Source organism: Fusarium keratoplasticum, chromosome 3 (genome assembly GCF_025433545.1).
Source record: "Fusarium keratoplasticum isolate Fu6.1 chromosome 3, whole genome shotgun sequence".
Lineage (NCBI taxonomy): Eukaryota > Fungi > Ascomycota > Sordariomycetes > Hypocreales > Nectriaceae > Fusarium > Fusarium keratoplasticum.
The window spans coordinates 1,703,387-1,723,767 of record NC_070531.1 but is presented as its reverse complement, the minus strand read 5'-3'; the positions used below and the strand labels follow the sequence as shown (position 1 = coordinate 1,723,767).

Sequence of the window (20,381 nt, the reverse complement as noted above, 5' to 3'; positions counted from 1 at the left end):
CTTTTCAGCATTATACGAGCTGCACACCAACGGGCTTGACTTGGAGTATGATTCTTTTGGGCTGAGGATGAAAGGGCTTGATGTTGGGTCGGTTGGTGGTTGAGTGGATGAGTTTCTGGGTAGCGTGGTCACTCACTAGAATTCAACGAACGGATGGAGTTTTTAGTATTGGATGGATGGACAGACGACTAGGTACTAGGTATTACGACTATGACTATGACAACGACTATGGCTTTGGCTTTGGCTACTAGTACTGTACATGTATATGTAAACGTGTATGCAGGTGCAACATGGCGGGGACCAGGGCACGTTGGTTGTTTCAAGTTTAATGCCGTGGCGGCTTGATTTGAGAGTGAGGGATGAGTGAAATGGATGGCATCAAGAGCTACGACTGCATGGCGCTGGATTCGCCTGTCTCATGTTGCATCACGTGCCTCGTTTCTCGGACGCACGTCTACCTTATTTCGACGACGCTTATGACTTGCGATGGGGTTCATGGACGGAAGGATTTGTGAGTGAGACTGGATGAATAGGGATAGAGAGTGACCTGTACTGTACAGTAGAGGCCACATTGCTGCGGGCAGGGTTTTGCCACAGGGCGTCTGAGGCGTCTCATTGGTCCCCGTCCCCGTCTCCCAGGCTCAAGGCCTATTGCGGTCACGGCTACGGCCACGGCCAGGCCTGACTCGCTTGCGGCTTTGACCTCGCCTCGCCTGGACCACCGCGAGGCTGAAACCAAGACCATGAAACCGCACCCTCACGACGACAACTGCCTGCATCTCCTGGACCTCATGCGATTGATCAATCTGTCCTCTTCGAGTCGCCAGCATGAGACTCCTCAATACCAGGACCTTGCAGCTTGAGACGTTTGGCGCCAGCCCTGAAAAGTACGCCATCCTGTCGCATACGTGGGGTAGCGAGGAGGTGCTGTTCGACGACATCCAGAGCCAGGCGCGCATGAACGAGATTCGCCAGAAGAATGGCCAAGGATACCGCAAGATCTCTCAGGCCTGCGAGAAGGCTCTCGACCGCGGCTATGACCACATCTGGATCGACACATGCTGCATCGACAAGTCCAGCAGCGCTGAGCTCTCAGAGGCCCTCAACTCCATGTTTCGCTGGTACAAGGAGGCTTCAGTGTGCTTTGCCTACCTCTCGGACGTTTCTCCTCAACCCTCGGGGGTGGTCGCATCCCTCAAACAGAGCCGCTGGTTCACACGCGGCTGGACACTCCAGGAGCTGCTGGCCCCAGACGAGGTTGAGTTTGTCGACCAGAACTGGTCACCCCTTGGCGAGCGACATTCGCTGGCCTCGACAATCAGCGAGATCACAGGAATCGAGGAGTCATTTCTATTACAGCCTGACCCAAAGAAGGATCGCAAAATAACGACACTACTGCAGCGCGAAAACGTGGCCACAAGGATGGGCTGGATGGCGCATAGGGAGACGACCAGACCCGAGGACATGGCGTATTCACTGATGGGCATTTTTGGCATAAACATGCCTATTCTGTATGGAGAAGGCAACAAGGCTTTTCTCCGGCTGCAGGAAGAGGTGCTCAAGAAGTCGGGCGACCAGTCCATCCTGGTGTGGAGGTGGCCCCTGTCGCAGAAGCCTGAGGAGACGCTGCACCGGATGCACTTTTTGGCAGATAGCCCGGCCAACTTCAACCTCCGCACGTACGCAGGACAGGAGGACTCGGAGCGCTTTGGAATAAGACTGACGGATCAAGGACTCGTGCTGCGCATCTGGAAGTGCCCGTGCAAGGTGACGCGATGGAACTGGAACAAGAAGGAGCTCAGAGACGTCGGTGAGCGGTGGTTAGCCGTCCTCGACTGCAGTTTATCGCCTGATACGCTGTCGCGCCCGGCCATTGTGCTGCGTGAGAGCCCGTACGCTGAGAACGTATACCGGAGAGACCCCATGAGCGTCATCATGGTGATAGAGCACGACCGTAAAAAGTCGGGGTATCTGGATACAGGAGATTGTAGGCAACTGTCCCAGATGCGTCCCCGGTTAATGATGGCGAGACTGACTCTTTTCGGCAGTAATACATTCCATAGAGTACAAGCCCGAGTTCAAGATGGAGACGATTCTGCTCGAGTCAGAGTCAGCAGAGCCAGAGCTTCGCCTTAGAGGGAGCTTCCCGTTCAAGGTCAACCTGATGCTCAAGGATCGTGAGCTCAAGCAACGAGCGGCATACACGGGGTCCCAACGATACGTGGTGTCTGGACAGTTAGCAGAGAAGCCGACGCAGAACCCTATTTACGGAGTCTTGTTCTTCGGTGATGATGACACGGGCACGGAGCTGGTGGTGTGGTGGGGCTTGATAGAGGAGGGGACGGCCATGTACCACGTACACAGCCGGGTCAACGGACCCCGACTCTGGAGCAACAGCATCCCCGTGTGCTTTGCCCAGTCGTGGAAGAACCTCACGGGCTCGGAGGAGTTTGACGCAAGCCTGGCCGAGTCGCTGGCGGTCAACATGCTGTGCGAGGAGTTCCCGCTGCCGTGGTCAGGGACGGAGCGGCCGTCGGTGGTGGAGGTGGAGGACGGGCTGAACCTGCAGAGCGCGCTCAACGACAGCAAACCGATGGCGGCGGAGACGGTCATCGAGCTGTTTACGCAGTGCGCGCAGCCCGTGATAGAGTGCATCGGCTGGGGCATGCGGTTGAAGGCGTCGATGCGGAGCGTCGAGTTCCTGGGGCGGATGTGCTGCGAGATGGACATTGAGGAGAAGAATCCAAACGTTGAGGTGATGTGATGTGGATGTGATGCTGGCATTACACGGAGTTGGGGGTGTTGTTTGCCTACCTATTTTAGACGACTTGATTTTCTGGATATCATGTTGCTTGTCGTTTTTTGTATATGCATTTGGGGGAGAGGATGGAGGGTGTGGCAAGCATGAGATGGAATGGGGATGTCTTGGATGAAGGAGGTGGGAGTCACATTTGGCTGTTTGAAAAGCCGAGCGCAAAATGATAATCATGTAGCGATTCAATGTATCAAAGCCGAAGCCCCAGGCTAAATCGACTACAGAAAGAAATCACGATATTTTATAACTTTTTACAATCATTGTTATCTGTTGCAGAATGCACTGATGTTTGGATGAATGAATGAATGCTGGGACGGGGCGAGCCGGCTCGGGCCCGGGAGAGCCCCACCTTTTCCCACGGAGGGGCAAGACAGCCAATCCCAGACATGCCCCGCCACCGCTTGGGAGGCGACGCCAGCGTATCAACGGTCGATAAGAGCACGACAAGAGAACAACAAAAAACAATAACGAGAGACACGGTTCGCGGCGGGTGCTGCCTAAAAATATAAAAAGCGCATACTTTTCGTGGAATCTTCGCGCGTCCATCGCGGTATTCACCATGACCATTTCCCGTGGTGAATCACACACATCACAGCCCCCCCGCCTTTACGGAACCCCTCCCCTCATCTTCCATGACAACGAACTGTAAACAAATGCAGCTCATGTGACCAAGAGATGCCTTGCGCGTCAGGCCACTCCCACTCAAAAGACGTGTCGCGTAAAGTGGTCCCCTCTGAAATGGGTTTAGCGCGGGGTCGCTGAAACGGTCTCGTTCTGCACGGTTGGCGGGGCATGATTGGCTGTGACGCAGTGGTAGCAAGGACCCCAACCTCTTTGATTTCGTGGGCAAGTGCGTGCTGCTGTTATTGTTGCTGCTAGGGAAGGAGGGAGGGACGGGAGGAGGTTTATCGGCTGTTGAGAAAAGCCGGGCGATGAATGAGTGAGCATTTCCCTTGCCTTCCTTGCCTTGGTATGTTTCATCTTCTTCCCTCCTCTTTCCTTTCTCGATCTTTCCCTCCCTCCTCTTTTTCCATCTTGAGCTGCCGGTCGAGTTGACGGGTCTCTACTTGCATCTGCCTTGCTTGACCTACTTCCCCGACCTACCGACTTAGGTACTCGAGCGGGCTTCGCATCGCATTGTAATCTTACATGTCTATGCAAGCCCTGCCCGCGCCCAGCCTACCTCTCTACTCTAGCCCAGCAACAGACGTCCATCCAATCCATTCCGTCCCATCATCCGTCCAACCTTGCATTGCATAGTTGCCAACCTTCTTTCTAAGCCTCTATTTGTTCTCTACCTCTTCAACTATTACCCCAAAATCAGTCAATCAACTCCAAAAGCACAAGAGTCTACTTGATCAAGACGTTGATCTTGCCTGAGAAAGAGGAGCATCACTTCTGAGCACACATTCAAATCAATCAACCCTTCCATCATCTCCATGACTCCATTCCTGACGGTAAACAACAACGTCTCGCTCGTCAGCATCACCATCGCCCCTAGCACATACTTCATCACCGTCTTTCTGCTCCTCATCTGTGCCGTCATCTACATCCCCCGCCTCGTCGCCTTTCGCTTCCCCAACCTTGGCATACCCTTGCCGTCGTTGTCGTCGCTGGTTCAGCCTCTGTTTGCCGAGCCTCCGAGCAATACTCTGCAGACAGTCGGAGGCGAGAAGCCTCTACCGGAACCCCCCTTTGCGAGGAGCCAGCTTGTGCTCGAGGACCAGCAGCAGCTTGTCATCTCTGGCCAGGATATAGTCCTCGCCCAGCGCCGTCACCAGCTTCAGCAGCAGCTCCAGCTGCAACGAGAGCAGGACCTCCTTCTGGAGAAGCAACGGCAGAAACAGATTCAGGAGATAGAGTACCACCGTCGCCGTGAGTCACGCCGTCCCCGCGACGACGACTCGCCCAAGCGCAGCAGCCATGACGGATCACCTAGAAAATCTCGACGCATCACTACGGGACTTCGATCTCCCAGCAAGCACACTGTCGCCCCGCCACTCAGTCCTCCGCAGCGAGGCGGCGACGGAAGAGGACCTCGAGGATTCGGAGGTCGCGTCCGCCGGTGGATACTCACCTCCAGCGTGGCGGAGACTCGGCAACGGAGACCGGAGTAGCGGCTTCTGGAGGGGACCTCATGATTTTCTCGCTGCTGGTATGCAACGTGGCGGTCTGAGTACTTTGAGAGAAAGTTCTCCAGAGTTCGACGATGATAGCGAGGACGAGATGGTCCTGGAGAGGGCCATCAGGACAAAGTTGCCCAAGGGAAGTCAGAGCCCGGACAAGGGCCGGAGCCCAAGTCCCGAGAGGCACGAGGATAGGACGATTCAGATCAAGGTCGAAGATAGGGCAACTCCCGCAAGGGAGCTGGCTCTACAACACTCACCGCCAGATAATTGTGAGTGGGCATGGCAGCCTCAGCTCTCACCACTTCTCTGACATGGAATAGACATTCGCTTCGCCGTCCGCGCTGAAGTACAACACCGCACTGAGCCTATCGAGGCTGCCATCAACTTCATCCGTGATCGCTACAAGACCTTGACACGGACATGGTCCACCACCTTCACCACTGTCCTCGTCGCCTTCTTCTCTCTCTCCCTTTTCAAGTCTCTGCTCCAGCCCGCCTCACCGCGGCCTGTAGGCGATCTCGTCAAAGTTGCAGGGCTCGCCCGCTCCTTTGAGCCTCTAATCTACTACTCAGAGCACGCCGTATCCCAGGTTCATGATCTACAAGCCACGAGTGTTGCTGTCTGGGATCTTGGCGAGAGCGTGCGCACAAGCGACATGCGCGATGCCAACAGCATTGTGTCTGACCTGGATGCTCTCAGTGAGACCATGAAGACGTTGGCCATTGAAATGACCAAGTTTTTCGCTAGAGTCGATGGTGATATCGATGGGTAAGTTGTTGCAAACATGTACAAGCCCTCAACACCACAATCTCACCCCTTGTTAGCATCCTCAACGTTATGGACTGGGCAAAGATGCACCTCAACCGCCTCAACTCGTCTCCCTCCCCTTCAACTCTCTCCTCCGCCTACGACAACATCCACAACATCCTCTCCCAAGCCCGCGTCCTCGAAGACGCTGCTGGATCACCAACACCACTCGGCCGCCTCACTACCCACGTCTTCGGCCTCTCCAACCCGCAACGAGAGCAACGCATGGTACAGCTCCTCTTCACCGAGTTCATCGCCGTTCTCGAGGACTCGATTCAGGCCGAACTGCAACATAGCGTGACCCTCTTCGCCCTATTCGAGGCCGTCGACTTTCACTTCCTTAACCTTGCCCGCACCGTCGTACGCGAGTCGTCAGCCCAGGAGGAGCTCCACGCCGACATGCTCTCCAGCCTGTGGACACGCCTTCTGGGCACTCGCGCTGCCGAGCTCCGCAAATTTGAACAGAATCGCCAGCTGTTGCGCAACGTACGCGAGAAGACGGTTCGCAACAAGGGCATCCTCGTCGAGCACAACGGCAAACTCCTGACCCTCAAGGCCTCCCTCGAGACCCTCCGCAGCAAGCTCGTGTCTCCTCTCGTCCGCGGCGTCAACTCGACCACCCTCACGCTCGAGGACCAGATCCAAGGCCTAAGCGACGTGAGTGAGTACCTAGGCGAGGTCAGGAAGCAGCAGAAGGGCAAGGTCATGGAGACGCTCTTTGGCAGCGTTCCTGGCAAGAAGTACATGATTGAAGAAAGGCCTGATACAGTCGTGGTAAATACCTTGTAAGGTGCGGTGCATTGTGTGGATTGGAGTACAACAACATTGGTTGGCGAATTGGTTTATTGCATGCAATCAGGATAGGGTCACCACCGGTCAGGCAGGCAGGACAAGGTCATTTGCTTACTGCTGGTCAAGCGAGGTCGGTTGGAAATGAAACAGTTTCATGTTCACACTGGAATAGGCGTTTGGTTGCACTATTGGAGTAGGTAGGTACACATTCTCCTTGGTGTTTGCATGCATGTACATGGGTGTTTACACATTCAGGAATAGCCCTAGTCTATCTATGAATACATTTTAGTTAAGCAGTTATCTACCATACCTTACACATCAGCAACATGAACTCGTAAACATGTCCATCGTTGCTTGTCATCACTTGTCGATCCAAAATATACTCAGAGGACAGCTGGTCAACCTCTCAACTCACACAGTCACATCATATTCACATCCTCAAAGAGTAACAAGACATTTCTTTCATTAGAAACCCTATCCGCATAAAACCTCTGCGTTGATCATGCCTGCAAACGAGCACCATCGGTGGGGGGTATAGGTCAACAGGCAGAGTGTCAGAAAACCGTCAACGCCGTCCTGGTGGGTTCTCCCGACAGAGCGCCGCCGCCTTTGCCGTGCCATGCCATGAGCAAGCAAGTAATCAGCAGTTCGCCTCGAGAGCCAGCCACCTCAGAGTCCCCAAACTTTTGAGTTTCCCTTCCTGAGAAGAAATAGCAACCAAGTCTATCTGTACATAATGCGCCCCCTCAAATTGGGTAACACAAGGTCGTAAAGCATGTTGTTTGTTGCCTGATCGTTCATAAATTGCCTCGTCCAGGCATACGTCGTTCCAGTTGAGGGGGTTGCCCAGTCAGATAACCATGACAAAGGAAATGATAAGAAGCCAGAGGCGTTGGTGAGAAGGTAGGTAGGTCCAGGCTTAAGCCTTGGTCTCCTCCTCCTTCTTAGCCTCACCACCCTCGGCGCCGCCCTGGGCCTTGACATACTCGTCGTAGACGGCGAGAGCCTCGTCGACCTTGGCCTTCAGCGAAGCGTCATCCTCAATACTATCATCTGTTAGTAACGTGTGTAAAAATCTCAAGAATGGCTTGACTTACAGGTTGACAAGCTCCGAGTTGTCCATCTCCAGGAGCATACCAGTGATCTTGCCAGCGAGTTCGGAGTTGATGGCCTGGATCTTGGGGAAGATCAGCTCACCCAGAATCTGCTTCTGCTGAGCAGGTTGAGCGGCCTGAAGCTGCTGCTGGAGCACGCTGGCGGGGTTGGCGCCCTCGGCACCACGGCCAGCCTGAGCCTGGGGGCCGTTTCCGTTGCGGCCAGCGTTGGGTCCACCACGACCAGCACCCTGCTGGCGGTTGTTGGGAGGGAAGCCAGGCATGGCACCGCCCATGGGAGGAGCACCAGGCATACCCTGAGGGCCACCACGGCCACCCTGAGGAGCACCGCGACCACCAGAGAGAGCGGCCTGCTGAGCCTGCTGCATGGCAGCCATGAACTGAGGAGTACCAGGTTGACCGTACTGAGGGGGGAACTGGCCGGGCATGCCGTACATGTTGGGGGGGATCTGCTGAGGAACACCTCCGCGACCGCCCTGCTGAGGGTAGCCGGGGAACTGACCGGGACGGCCGCCCTGGACACCGGGCATTCCCATGCCGGGCTGGGGGAAGGGCATGCCGCGGCCACCCTGGGGGATGAATCCGGGCTGTTGGCCAGGAGCAAAGTAGACAGGGGGCTGCATGTACTGCTGGGGCATGCCGGCGGCGGCGGCGGCCTGCTGCATGCGAAGCTGGTTGCGAGCCTGGATACTAGCCTCAAGCTGGCTCTTGCGAACATCCTTGCGCTGGGCCAGGGCGACGTAGAGGGGCTTGTTGCTGACCATGCGCTGGTTCATCTCGGCGACAGCCTTGGTGGCATCGTCGGGGTTGCTGAAGCAGACGAAACCGAAGCCCTTGCTCTTACCGAGCTTCTTGTCAGACTTCTTCTCAGTCTTCTTCTCAGCGCCCTCCTCGCCCTCCTTGGTCTCCTCCTTCTTGTTCTCCTTGTCCTTGTCCTCCTGCTCCTCCTTCTTCTCCTCGGCGGGCTTCTCCTCCTCGTTCTCGACAGGAGTGTCGCGCATCACCTTGGCCGAGGTGATGGGGCCGAACTCGGAGAACATCTGACGGAGCTTATCGTCGTCGACATCATCATCGAGGTTCTTGATGTACAGGTTGACACCCTGGTACTTGTTGGCCTTCTCCAGGCGAGCAGCCTCATAAGACTTGCGCAGCTCCTCCTCGCGCTCGTGCTTCTTCTGGGCGCGGCCAACGTACAGGTCCTGGCCACGGAAGTCCTTGCCGTTGAGCTCATCAACAGCCTTGGCGGCGCTCTCGTGGGTGGTGAAGTTGACGAAGCCGAAACCGCGGCTCTTGCCCTCCTGATCACGGGCCAGAGAAGAGGAAGTGACGTCACCGTACTTCTCGAACAGCTGTCGGAAGTCATCCTCGGTGGCCTCCGGGCTGATGTTCTTGACGTAGACGTTGGTGAAGTTGGCCTTCATCTCCTCGAACTTGCTCTGGCGGTCCTTCTTGGGGATGTGGTGGCCGACATAGACCTTCTTCTCGTTGAGGAGCATACCGTTGACGTGCTTGATAGCCTGAGCAGCAGCCTCATCGGTCTCGTAGTGAACGAAACCGTAGCCCTTGGAGTTACCGTTCTCGTCCTGGGCGACCTTGCAGCTCAGAATGTTGCCAAAGGCAGCAAAGGTGTCGTGAAGAGCCTTGTTGTCAATAGCGACATCGAGGTTCTTGATGAACACGTTACCCTGGCCAGTCTTGCGCAGAGCAGGGTCACGCTGAGACCACATGATTCGGCAGGGTCGGCCCTTGATGATGGTGTAGTTGAGCTCCTCGAGAGCCTTCTCGCCGTCGGCAGTCGAGTTGTAGTTGACGTAGGCATAGCCGAGAGAGCGGCGGGTGACGGCATCACGGCAGACACGGATGGAGGCGACAGCACCGATCTGAGAGAAGAGCTCGAAGAGCATGGCCTCGGTGACGGCGGGGTCGAGCTCGCCGACGTACAGAGAGGCCGAGTTCTGGGGGTGGGGAGCAGCCGAGCTGGGAGTAGGAGCGGCAGCATCGTCGGCGGCGCCAGCGACAGCAGTGTCGATGGCAGGGGCCTTGGCATCACCGCTGCCGTTGAGGGAGGTGTTGCTGAGGTCGTTGGCAAGCTGATCAACAGCGCCGGGAGCAGCGTTGGAGGCCATTGTTGAAGTCGGGATCTAAGGTTTGGTATGAACCTGCAATGCGCAGCAGAGTCAGCGACAGGTGAAGCGCCAAAGAGAGGAGCGAATGGAGTAGAGAGGGGAACAGGAAAAAAAATGAAGAAAAAGTTGACGAGCAGGAGGGGGAGGGGAATGAGGGTCCAAACGCACCTGTTTAAAGAGCCGACAGCGGGTCAAGTTCGCGTGGTACTCGACGTAAGCGAACAAAGGGACGGGGCAACGAACAAAGCGATGCGACCGCGACAAATGTCTGAGGATTTGAGCAGCAGGGAGAGGCCAACTCAAAGGGATGATGTCGTCGGGGAGGAGAGTCACTCGGGCGGTGTCGCAAGAGACAGAGAGAGAGTGAGAGGGAGATGAGGGGTGGGTTTGGTGGTGGGTTGTGTTTTTTGGGGGTTTTTTCAAGTTTTTTTTTGTGTTTTTTTTCCGGGTGGAAATGAAGTGAGCAGAAACAGAGAACTAGTACGAAGACCGTACCTCTGGACTGACTCGACTTTATGGGTTTTGGGGGTTGAGTTTGATAAGGTTGGTGTTGCGGTTGAGGAGGGAAGAGGGAGAAATTTCGTCGGTGGTGATGGATATTTTTTTGTTCGTACCTACCGCCGTCGCACGCCGCACTGCCAAAACCTAAGGCTAAGGTAATATGTACGTACTAATTTGGCCTTGCTGTGAAGCGCGGTGCGGTTGGAGGAAGGTGGGTGGAGGGGGAGGATTGGTGGAGTGAACCTGCCACCCAACGCCGCCTGTCTCCCCTCTCTGGGTGCCAACCTTCGAGACTCGCACCTGCCAGAAGGGTGGTAGCGGTATTTACCCGCTGATCCTGATAAACGGCGTGGTAGTGAGGCGGGCCATCACTAACACTTTTCGCCTAGCGGCGACGTGATTTGGCGTTAGGAGGCGGGGGCACGTGCCCTACACGCACCATCTCGCCAGTGGCCAAGGTACATGCGGCGCCTCCGGTGGGAGAGGGCAAACCGACGTTGAAATTTTCTGTCAAGCACACCTCTCAGCGACCACGCCATGCTGCATTGAAGCTAATAAACGGGCCCATGCTGTTTTTTGTCGGCTCGCCTCGACTCAAACAGGCAGAACGGTGCGAGGAAAACAAGGACGACGGAAACGTTGGGTTTGCGATTGCGACGCTCGTATTTGCAGTTGTGCTTGCACCGTGTCTCATCAAAGGGATGACAACTGTACAAAGAGAAGGAGCCTCTTGGCTCATCTGTCTGTCTTGTCTCGTCTCTGCTGGGGCCCCGAAAGAAAAAGCAACGTCGCATGTGACAAAGGCACTTAGAAGAGCGCCATGGGTGCTTGGTATCTTCACCGCTATGTCCACCGCCAAAGATACTTGGTGCTTCAGTCGGAGAATTCAAGCTCCCCAACAACTGTGCTCGACTGTTCGGGATGGCGATCCTTTGCTACAGTGTTGAATGGCACGGTTCGAGGCCAATCATGGCTTTGCTCGCAGTTTCGCGCATTAACTAGGGGATAGTCAAGGAGTTATCGGCAGTTCATGAGTCGCATGACAAAGGACATGGGCTTTCTAACCCTTCAAGCGAGTATCCGTATCCGTACTTCGTACTGTTGCTGGATAAGCAGTCGAATAGCTACATTCCAGTTGACTCCAAAGCCAAGCATTGGACGAGGTTAGAGAGGTTTATCACAAAACAAAAGCGAGGCCGTTAACCGTTTTGTAAACTTGGACGGATATCGGTGAATTGGTTACAGTAAAATATCCAATGCTGGATGGATGTTGGGCGACATTGACCAATGGGTGAGCCTTATCGCACTCGCTCTCTCAACCACCTGTCAGAGCATGGCTTGGAACCAAAGAAGGCAAGTAAATTCTACTTGGACATCGCTTTTGCTAAATCAGCACTTAAAATCGTCCTGGTTGGCGCAACCAGGTGGTCTGTTTCCTGGCCTGTCCCGTCCGCATTTGCGTTCTGCGCAGCTGCTCATGTTGGTGCCCGCGCAATGTCCATGTTCCGCCCCTGGTTCTAGGCTGCTCTGCTTATCTTATCAGGGAGCTAGCCCCCAGGATGGTGACCTCACCTCTCCAATTCCCCACTGCCATCTCCAAACGCCGAAGACGGCACGCACCCGTCGCTGACTGAGCCTAGAAGCTGAATCTTCTAGAAGGAGCATCACGATCGTATCGATACGCCCGACGACAACGGTTGACCATGTTTTGCTCGTACGACTGACTCTGATACCTCTACAACCGAAACTCAACATCGTCCCGCCCCCTCCTCGTGCCGCTCGCCGCAGCCATGTTTTCCACGTTCACGGGCAATTCGAGACGTCCTCGAAACGTCAACCTCAGTGGTTCCGCGGGCAACCCCTTTGCCAACACTTCATGGAGCCCATCCGCCGTCTCCAACGCCAGCAAGACAGTCTCGAACGCACAGGCCGAACGCGAGAAACGACAAGCTGAGCGCCAAAAGATCAAGTCGGCCGTAAAGATCCAGCGGGTCTGGAGGGGTCACAGAACAAGGGCAGCGTTGCGTGAATCTCAGCGAGCTGCATTTGATAAACTCTACGCCTCAGATGCTGCTGGCAGCCCCAAAGACAGACTTCCTCGGGCTTTTCCTCTACTCCTCCTCGTTTTCTCATCACGACGAGATGACGACATTCAACGAGCAATCCGCTATGCACGTGATACCGAATCTGTCCCTCTTGAAGCGATTGTCCCATCCAGAACCCATCCAGCGCGCCTAGAACGACTTGTTCGACTTCTTGTTGAGGCGCTCGATACGTCCGTTTCGACAGGGTATGTGCACAGCAGCTGGGGCTTGGCATCATGTGAAAGCCAGCTAATCACGTCGTACAGGCAGTTATCTGAAGATGCACAGCTTCTTGGCAAGCTCGCGATACGAATAATAGCCAGTTCACCGAATCTGGTTCTTCCCTCGGTCGATAGATACTACACGGTGATCGCGAAATTGTGTCAGGCCCAACAGCTGCCCGGCCAGTGGCCAGATATTGTGCTACAAGCTCTATCTGCACCACTAGGAGTTGATTCTGCAAGTGGTATGTTGCACCAGGTTATCATGAAGGAATGCAATACTAACTCATTCGGAGGAGCTTCGAGAGTCTACCATGCATACGCCTTTTCTTTCCTCACGAGCAGCAACCTGTACTTTTTCGAGACCAACATTGCTGTCTTATCCAAGAACATCTCTCTCCCCGATTTATCGAGAGCGATAATAGAAGGACAGCCTTCTGTGTCTAATGCCCAAAATTCAGAGGATGCTCTCCTCTGGCAGTTGGCTCACTTCATCGACTTGGGCCGATCCAGCACCAATAACACCACGGGCTCTGCAATTCTAGAAACTCTGTACACTCAGCTAGCTGCCCTTTCTTCCGCTATCAGTGTTCGATTGTCAACAAAGTCACCAAATGAAGGGTCGAGTGACGACGACGCCGCGGATGAGCATCTCGTTCTGGATCCGTATATCGCGACCAAGTTGACATCCTTGGTGGAAAGCAATGGCATCTCGCAGACACTACGGGACTTTTCTGTCAACCTAGCAGGATCTTCACATCACGAATTTCAGGGTGTAAGCCTCTTGGCAGGTTACATATTAACCTTGCTTCAATGCTTTCCAGCCAGCAGCGACGATATTCGAATGCGTCTATTTCTCGAGGAGATTCCTACACCCTCTGGTGATGTCCCAACAGTCAAGTTTCTGTGGGGTATCATGAGGAAGACTTCAGTGTTCAATAAACTAATGACAGGATCAGAACAGCCTATCGACGTGCTACGCAGGTATTTGGGCGTGACGCCGAGTACATCAGGCGCCTCGAGCAGCTCGGCCGAGGAGCAGGATTGGCGGATTATTCTTTTGTTCCTTGAGCTTTATATCTTTATCCTGCGACTAAGCGACGATGAAGACTTCTTCAGTGGGATCTATCCACAGCTTTTGCAGAGCAACTCATCGACATCTCGAATTCGATCCTGCAGCTTGTCACTGGAAGACGTCAGGCTGCTTACCATGTTCCTCAAAAACACAGCCTTCACCCTTCATTACAAGGCCCAGGAACTCTCCAAGTCTCGAGAAGCACTCGAAGCAGCTGCCAAGTCTCGCGTGAACTCGTACTTGGGCGCCTCGATTTCTCCGCCAGTGCAAAATGCCACCGCACTTTCTTCACTAAAAGGCCCAGCAAGATTGGGTTTGGACAGTCTGCGAAGCATCGTCACTGTGGCGATGAAGATGCTTTACGAGAGAGACTCCAGAAAGCAATTCCTGCCAACGAACCATTGGCTCATGACGGACAAACTTGACAAGGAAGACTTTATCAGCGCCGTAATTGCAGAAGAGAAACGACAGAATGAGGAAGACTCTGGAGACAGCGAGGATGAGGAAGAGGAGGACCCTCTCAGAGTCTTTTCCACATTCGGCGGCCAGAGTCTTTCACGGCGTGTAAGACTCGAACAACTGAAAGCCCAGCAAACCCGAGCCATGAGGGAGCGGCGGTTGGCAGAGATGGGACCTAAGCTGGAGATTCTCAAACACATGCCGTTTGTAGTTCCCTTCGAAACCCGAGTCATGATATTCCGTCAGTTCATTCAGCTCGATCGAGGCCATCGGGAAGGCAATATGCCTCGCCACTTCAACCCGTTCAACAAGCATCACGCCCAAATCCGACGAAAGAGACTCTTCGAAGATGCGTACAAGCAGTTCTACGAGCTTGGCGAGGGTTTCAAAGACCCGATACAAATCACCTTTGTAGACCAGTTTGGTACCGCTGAGGCAGGCATAGACGGAGGTGGCGTCACCAAGGAGTTTCTCATCAGCGTCACATCAGAGGCTTTTGGCAACCACGAAGGAGCCGGCATGTTTGCCTCGAACGAGAAGGGGCTATTGTTCCCTGACCCTACCGCCATGGATGTTCTCCGAGAGTCGTTGCGGGAGAGCGGGCTATCCGAGGAGGATCCCGAGTTCAGAGAGTTCGTGACAAGTCAACTGAGACGGTTCGAGTTCCTGGGCAGAATTGTGGGCAAGTGCATGTACGAGGGTATTCTGGTCGACTTGGCCTTTGCCGGCTTCTTTCTTCTCAAGTGGGCATCGACTGGCCCCAACGACGAGAACAACTACAAGGGCAGCGTAAACGACCTTCGAGACATGGATGAGGACCTGTACAACGGAATGTTGCGTCTCAAGAACTACTCAGGAGACATCTCGGAGCTGGGCATCGACTTTACCATCGAAGACCAGGTCTCTCAGCCAGGCCAACCTGTCAAGACCATCACCAAGAAGCTGATTGCCAACGGTGATCAGGTACATGTTACCAACGACAACCGACTACTGTACATTTCGTACGTTGCCCGTCATCGTCTGGTGGTGCAGCCCTCTCTGCAGACAGCAGCTTTCCTCCGTGGACTTAGAGGCATCATCCGCCCTTCGTGGCTCTCCATGTTCAACCAATCTGAGTTGCAGCGCCTCGTCGGCGGTGACTCGTCCGAGATTGATATCGATGATCTCCGCCGCAACACTGTCTACAGCGGTCTGTACGAGATTGGTGATGATGGTCAGGAGCACGACACGATCAAGCTGTTCTGGAAGGTGATGCGCGGGTTCACAGACTCACAACGTCGCAGCGTGCTCAAGTACGTCAGCTCGACGCCGCGAGCGCCGCTGTTGGGCTTTTCACAACTGAATCCCAAGTTCAGCATCCGCGACGGCGGGACAGACGAGGACAGACTTCCGAGCACGAGCACGTGTGTCAACCTCCTGAAGCTGCCGAGATACAAGACCGAGGCGGTGCTTCGGGAGAAGCTGCTTTATGCTGTTACATCGGGCGCTGGTTTTGATCTCAGTTAGTTATCATGATGCGATTACTTTAGGGGATATAGGTAGTTATGGAGTGGCAGAATGATTTGCATTAGCGACTGGGATGTACATGGATGGGGGCGAATGAATTCAGGACCGAGCATCTTAGAATACATAGGAATGGAAGTAATTTCCGCAATTATCTGTGTTGATGACTTTCCGCTGTGTGTTTCGCTGCTGAGTCAAGGGCGAGTAGTAGAGCCAGAGTGGTAAGGGATATAATGTTAACGGTCTATAAGTTATTCCATTACTTCACATCAGATCAGGTCACGCTGCCGTATCTCATCAGTAACCTCGATTTTACCAGAAAGAGTGTAACTTGACGGTTCCCTGATGAACTTGCAGAAACCATCCGAGAGAAGTGAGCAGAGACAAAAACAAAGAAATAGACATCATATCAGATATTGTCACATGAACAGGTTGCATTTTTGTATTAAAGAATAATCATTAATTCGGCCGTATATATATGGTGTAAGTCGTGTTATAACTCCTGGTAGTTCCTAGCTACCAGCATCGGTTTCCGTCTCCAGAGATCCAAAATCATCTGTCCAAACAGCCCATTCGCCCATGAGAACCTATTCACAAATGTTAGCTCGACAGTAACCAATAGCATCTTAACAAGCTCACCATGATCTCGTCCATTGGTTCTCATCGTAGCTGTTGACCGTCTCGTGGATCAGGCCGAGCCCAGCCGTCGAGTTCATCAACTGCCAGATACCATTGACAATCTCGTCGTCGTCGTCGCTCGTCATGAGCTGGACGATGAGACCCATTGGCCACGCCATGCCCGGGCCGAGATGCGGTCCGCCTGTGGCGTTGAGGATAGGACCCCTCGCGTAGTATGGGTTAGATGAACTAAGGACAAAGGCGCGTGTGTTGTTATAGAGATGTGGCGAGGCGGGCTTGTAGCCAATATGTGGAATACTCAGCAGAGAGGGCAAGTTCGCGTCGTCCTAAGTACCGGTTAGCATATCCTCTACTAGTTTAGGATTGTATGTGTGATATACCATGAGGTTATAAGATCCAAAGCCGTCCACCTCATAGGCATACATCTCACCAAACTTGGGGTGCTTTACAATGCCATACTCGTTAATACCAACCTCGATTCCTCCAGCAAGCTCCTCCATCTGCTGAGCCACCTCCTGATCCAGGGGTGACATGATCTTTGCGCACGAGGCGAGGTACCGTGCAAACATCATGTTGGCGGGGATAAAATATTGATAGATGCACGCGTCGTCTGACGGCCGGAAGAAGCTGCGCACAAGACCGATGTGGCCTTTGACGGGTGCGCCGCGGCCGTGGTTGGACACGGTCTCGGATGCGCTGTCCGAGTTGCGTAGCCACTTGTAGACTGAGTCCTGAACTCTACCGTCCTTGTCGTAGGTGCCCTCTTGCATGTGCTCAGCAACTTTAAGCAGCTTCTTGACGGCCTCTACCCAACCAAACTTTCCAAAGAACGCACCATCGTCCGTCTTTTCGTAGTAGTCCCATGACATCTGAAGAAAAGCAGCAAGCGAGTCGAGCTCATACTTGCACTCAAACACAACCTCCCCATCGTACTTGGGGTTGACGGTGTCGCGGGCTTCGAGCGATCGCTTCGCGCGGCGGAGCTTGGCCTCGGGCGGAGGGTGGAAGGCGTTGCAGAAGGGCGCGTTGCGAATGTACCTGGCCTGGAGGTTGATTGCGCCGCGGAAGAGGGAGGCGATGTCGTTCTCGTCCTTGGGGGGCTTGGCAGGGGAGAGGATGGACTTGTAGGATTGGAGCTGGTTGGCGCTGTCGCGGAGCCACATGGCATTGATATCGCCGGTCGTGATGAAGGCCAGCTATACATTGTGTCAGCACATTCAAGAAAGACTAATTGATATAGCGACTAACCTCCTCGTCCGGGTTATCAGCCGCGACACCCCGCCATTTGATCGTAGTATCGACCGTGTTAGGCCACGTATTCTGGAACAGGTGAAAGAGATCCGGATCGGTGATGAGCTCCGTCATCTCCTCGTAGATGAGATGCTCAACGGCGGGGACAGAGTAAGTCCGACACTCCTGACTCGGACGCTGAAATGGAAAATGAAAGCGGCCCCCAGACGAGGGCTCATGGCCTTGACGGGCGTACTGCTCATAGTTGGGACAACCAGCCGAGACGGCTACGGCGGCCAGCAGCAGAAGAGAGACGGGTCTAGGCATGGCGACAATGGAGTCGTCATCTGCTGACGGTCAATTATTACCCCGGAAGCATTGTGAGGTGGATGTTTCTGCTGAGTGAAGTCAGCGAAAGGGGAAAAGCATGGATCTCAGATCCATGATGGGCGGTTTGGGGATGTGAGCTGTGGCCAATAGCGGGTGCTGACCCCTGGCACTTAATCTGGGGAAACGGGAGCCGGGTCTCCTGTTGGTTCAGGGGCAGATCTGCCGGATCCTTCTTTGCAGCAGTTTGTCCGTGATTTCTGGTTCTCGACAGCTTTCTTGTTGTTTCGCGTATTACAGTGGTTCAGTCTTGTAACCAGGTCACTCCGTCTGAGCAGAAATGTCTGCTCCATCTTTGACCCCTACAAGTAATTCTCAAATCATTAGCTGTTGCTTTCCACTCCTGGGGTAAAGAAGGTTAACAGATCCACGGGTCCATTCAGAGAAGCTCAACCTCGGCACGTCCCTCGGGATATTTTTAGGTTCATCTCCGACAGCCCTACGAAATTGCCTTTTGTGGCCACATCTTGGAGATCAACATTGCCCAGGGGAGACTAGACAGCCCAGGAGTCCAATGGTTAGATCGCGAATAGATCAAATTAGGGAGGGTCCAAGTCTGTGACCAATCCCGTGTTAGTGCTGCAAGACACCAAAAGAGTATTATTGTCAGGGCCGTCTATAGTCTATCTCTCTATGCCGCCTCCCACGTCTATGTCTATCGTTCATCGTCGTTCTATACATCCTTTACTTTTGTTCGGGAAATCCTTGCGCCAAACTGTCACTGACCGAAACGTCGTTGAGGAAAGTGATCGAGTCGGGAATGGTCGGCATGGGGATAGTCGATACAGGAAGAGCCGACTGGACAATGGTTGAGTTGGGCTCTGAGCAACAGTCAGCGCCTGATCACAACCGACTCAGGTCAGCAAAACCAGATGAGTATCATACCTATCGTCACAAACTCGTATCTGACTGCCTGAAACTCGGTCCAGGGAGCTCCGCTTTCGGCCAGTTCCTTGAGGGTCCGTTGAATCCCCGGCAGGTTCATATTGACGTACACAGTGCCTTGCGTCAAGCTGGAGGCAAAGAGGCAGACATGGGGCATATCATCGCGTACGAGGATGGCGCGGCCACATGCGGGCACCTCGACATACGGGTAACCGACATGAGTCATGGACATGATCGGAAGGGCCTCGTTGATCAGCCTCACACAGTCCCCGATGATGTCAATGCCGTTGTTGGTTGTGTTCATTCTGGATGAGATGGTAGAAGTTGGCTGGACGATGGGGGAGGGTTGCTGGGATGAGGGCAGTGGCCTAGTCGTGGTGTCCAACTTGGGGATGTCCAATGAGAGATGTATCCGGTTGGTTTGATATCTAGCAGATAGATTTATACTACCAAAATTATCACATTCATTGGAGCATACAAGTGAATTGGTATATCTTATTCACGCGGGATCCTTCAGGCAAACCATTGGTGTTCAGTGATTCACATGACCACGGTGATTGCTTTGCCCGTCACTAATTAGGCCCTCGTTCACGCCTCCATATATCGATTTTTGTGAATTTGGGACGGGTTCAGGCGTCATATTCCGAGAGCATGATCCTTCATCTGGTACATGTTGAGTAGGTGTCCAGGCTCTGAATCTTGGACTCATTTCCTGCGTCTTTACAAGCCGTCCGTGCCCTGTATTTTCAGTGTCGATAAGGTAGGGAAATATTCGCCAGTCAAACTTCAGAGCCAACCGATACACAATGCCGGGATATGGAGCGAGCTTTGACCATGTTTCTTGTGTGCAAGGACATGGATAAGTGTCTGCGTATGACGTTGACCCCTGGCATATACTTTTGTGTGTAGGGTAGCTGAAGGCCAATTCCTACATCGTTTTTGGAGGTGTGTAATCACGCCCACCGTAATGTATACGATATGATAAATATATGGTCAAATGCGTATGGATACTAATCGAGGCTCGGCCATTTCTACCGTGATAATATGCCTCAGATGCGTTGTTGATGTGGTGTGAAGGCTACACATCAGCTACACCCCCAGCCCCAAAGTGACCAGCCGGCGACTTGATTAACACGAGGTTTGATATCTCGCAGATGCAAGACCACATCATTCGATAACCCAAATCACCGCCATAAGCCCGAATTCTTCAAATTTCCCCCATCTGTGGATTCTACCATGCACAAACGTTGAAGTGGCTCGACGAGACATACGACGTCTAAGAGACGGTGAGAACCGCAGCTGCCCGTGGTTATCCGGCGCTGACTTATACAGCTTGGTACGTTGAGATACTGTATTACAAGAGAGCAATTAGCAGTCGAGAGACAAGTTCCATAGGAAATATTCAAATAATCCAATAGCCTTTCATGTCCCAGATATGAGAGTTTGAGGTCGCGAATAGATGTCAATAGCATCCTTATCGGTTAGTGAATCCCGACCAGGATCTCGCACCACATCAAGCCACTCCTCAAAGCACAGATCTCCCACACCCTCACGGATCAAACCACCTGCCAGGGACGCGCAGAATCGGCCAGCCCCTCCCGGTCGCTGTCACC

At 53.7% G+C, this 20,381-nt stretch overlaps 6 protein-coding genes across 6 annotated transcripts; 3 read left to right on the top strand and 3 right to left on the bottom strand.

Annotated features, from left to right (window-relative positions):
* Nucleotides 1–828: 828 nt before the first annotated feature.
* NCS57_00391800 (HET domain-containing protein) lies at nucleotides 829–2,764 on the top strand (the record flags this gene model as incomplete). The annotated part of the gene is made up of 2 exons (XM_053053895.1): nucleotides 829–1,987; nucleotides 2,049–2,764. 2 exons carry the CDS (start codon nucleotides 829–831, stop codon nucleotides 2,762–2,764), a joined length of 1,875 nt encoding a protein of 624 aa, XP_052916055.1.
* A 1,490-nt stretch (nucleotides 2,765–4,254) lies between these two features.
* On the top strand, nucleotides 4,255–6,540 carry NCS57_00391700 (uncharacterized protein; the record flags this gene model as incomplete). Its single annotated transcript, XM_053053894.1, has 4 exons — nucleotides 4,255–4,676; nucleotides 4,729–5,213; nucleotides 5,265–5,712; nucleotides 5,769–6,540. 4 exons carry the CDS (start codon nucleotides 4,255–4,257, stop codon nucleotides 6,538–6,540), a joined length of 2,127 nt encoding a protein of 708 aa, XP_052916054.1.
* A 922-nt stretch (nucleotides 6,541–7,462) lies between these two features.
* On the bottom strand, nucleotides 7,463–9,784 carry NCS57_00391600 (Polyadenylate-binding protein; the record flags this gene model as incomplete). The annotated part of the gene is made up of 2 exons (XM_053053893.1): nucleotides 7,463–7,589; nucleotides 7,641–9,784. 2 exons carry the CDS (start codon nucleotides 9,782–9,784, stop codon nucleotides 7,463–7,465), a joined length of 2,271 nt encoding a protein of 756 aa, XP_052916053.1.
* Nucleotides 9,785–12,075: 2,291 nt separating this feature from the next.
* NCS57_00391500 (HECT-type E3 ubiquitin transferase) lies at nucleotides 12,076–15,630 on the top strand (the record flags this gene model as incomplete). Its single annotated transcript, XM_053053892.1, has 3 exons — nucleotides 12,076–12,575; nucleotides 12,636–12,835; nucleotides 12,887–15,630. 3 exons carry the CDS (start codon nucleotides 12,076–12,078, stop codon nucleotides 15,628–15,630), a joined length of 3,444 nt encoding a protein of 1,147 aa, XP_052916052.1.
* Nucleotides 15,631–16,120: 490 nt separating this feature from the next.
* Nucleotides 16,121–17,823, bottom strand: NCS57_00391400 (uncharacterized protein; the record flags this gene model as incomplete). The annotated part of the gene is made up of 4 exons (XM_053053891.1): nucleotides 16,121–16,214; nucleotides 16,267–16,592; nucleotides 16,647–17,462; nucleotides 17,515–17,823. The coding sequence occupies 4 exons, from the start codon at nucleotides 17,821–17,823 to the stop codon at nucleotides 16,121–16,123; spliced, it is 1,545 nt and encodes a 514-aa protein (XP_052916051.1).
* Nucleotides 17,824–18,567: 744 nt separating this feature from the next.
* NCS57_00391300 (uncharacterized protein) lies at nucleotides 18,568–19,072 on the bottom strand (the record flags this gene model as incomplete). The annotated part of the gene is made up of 2 exons (XM_053053890.1): nucleotides 18,568–18,704; nucleotides 18,769–19,072. The coding sequence occupies 2 exons, from the start codon at nucleotides 19,070–19,072 to the stop codon at nucleotides 18,568–18,570; spliced, it is 441 nt and encodes a 146-aa protein (XP_052916050.1).
* Nucleotides 19,073–20,381: the final 1,309 nt, after the last annotated feature.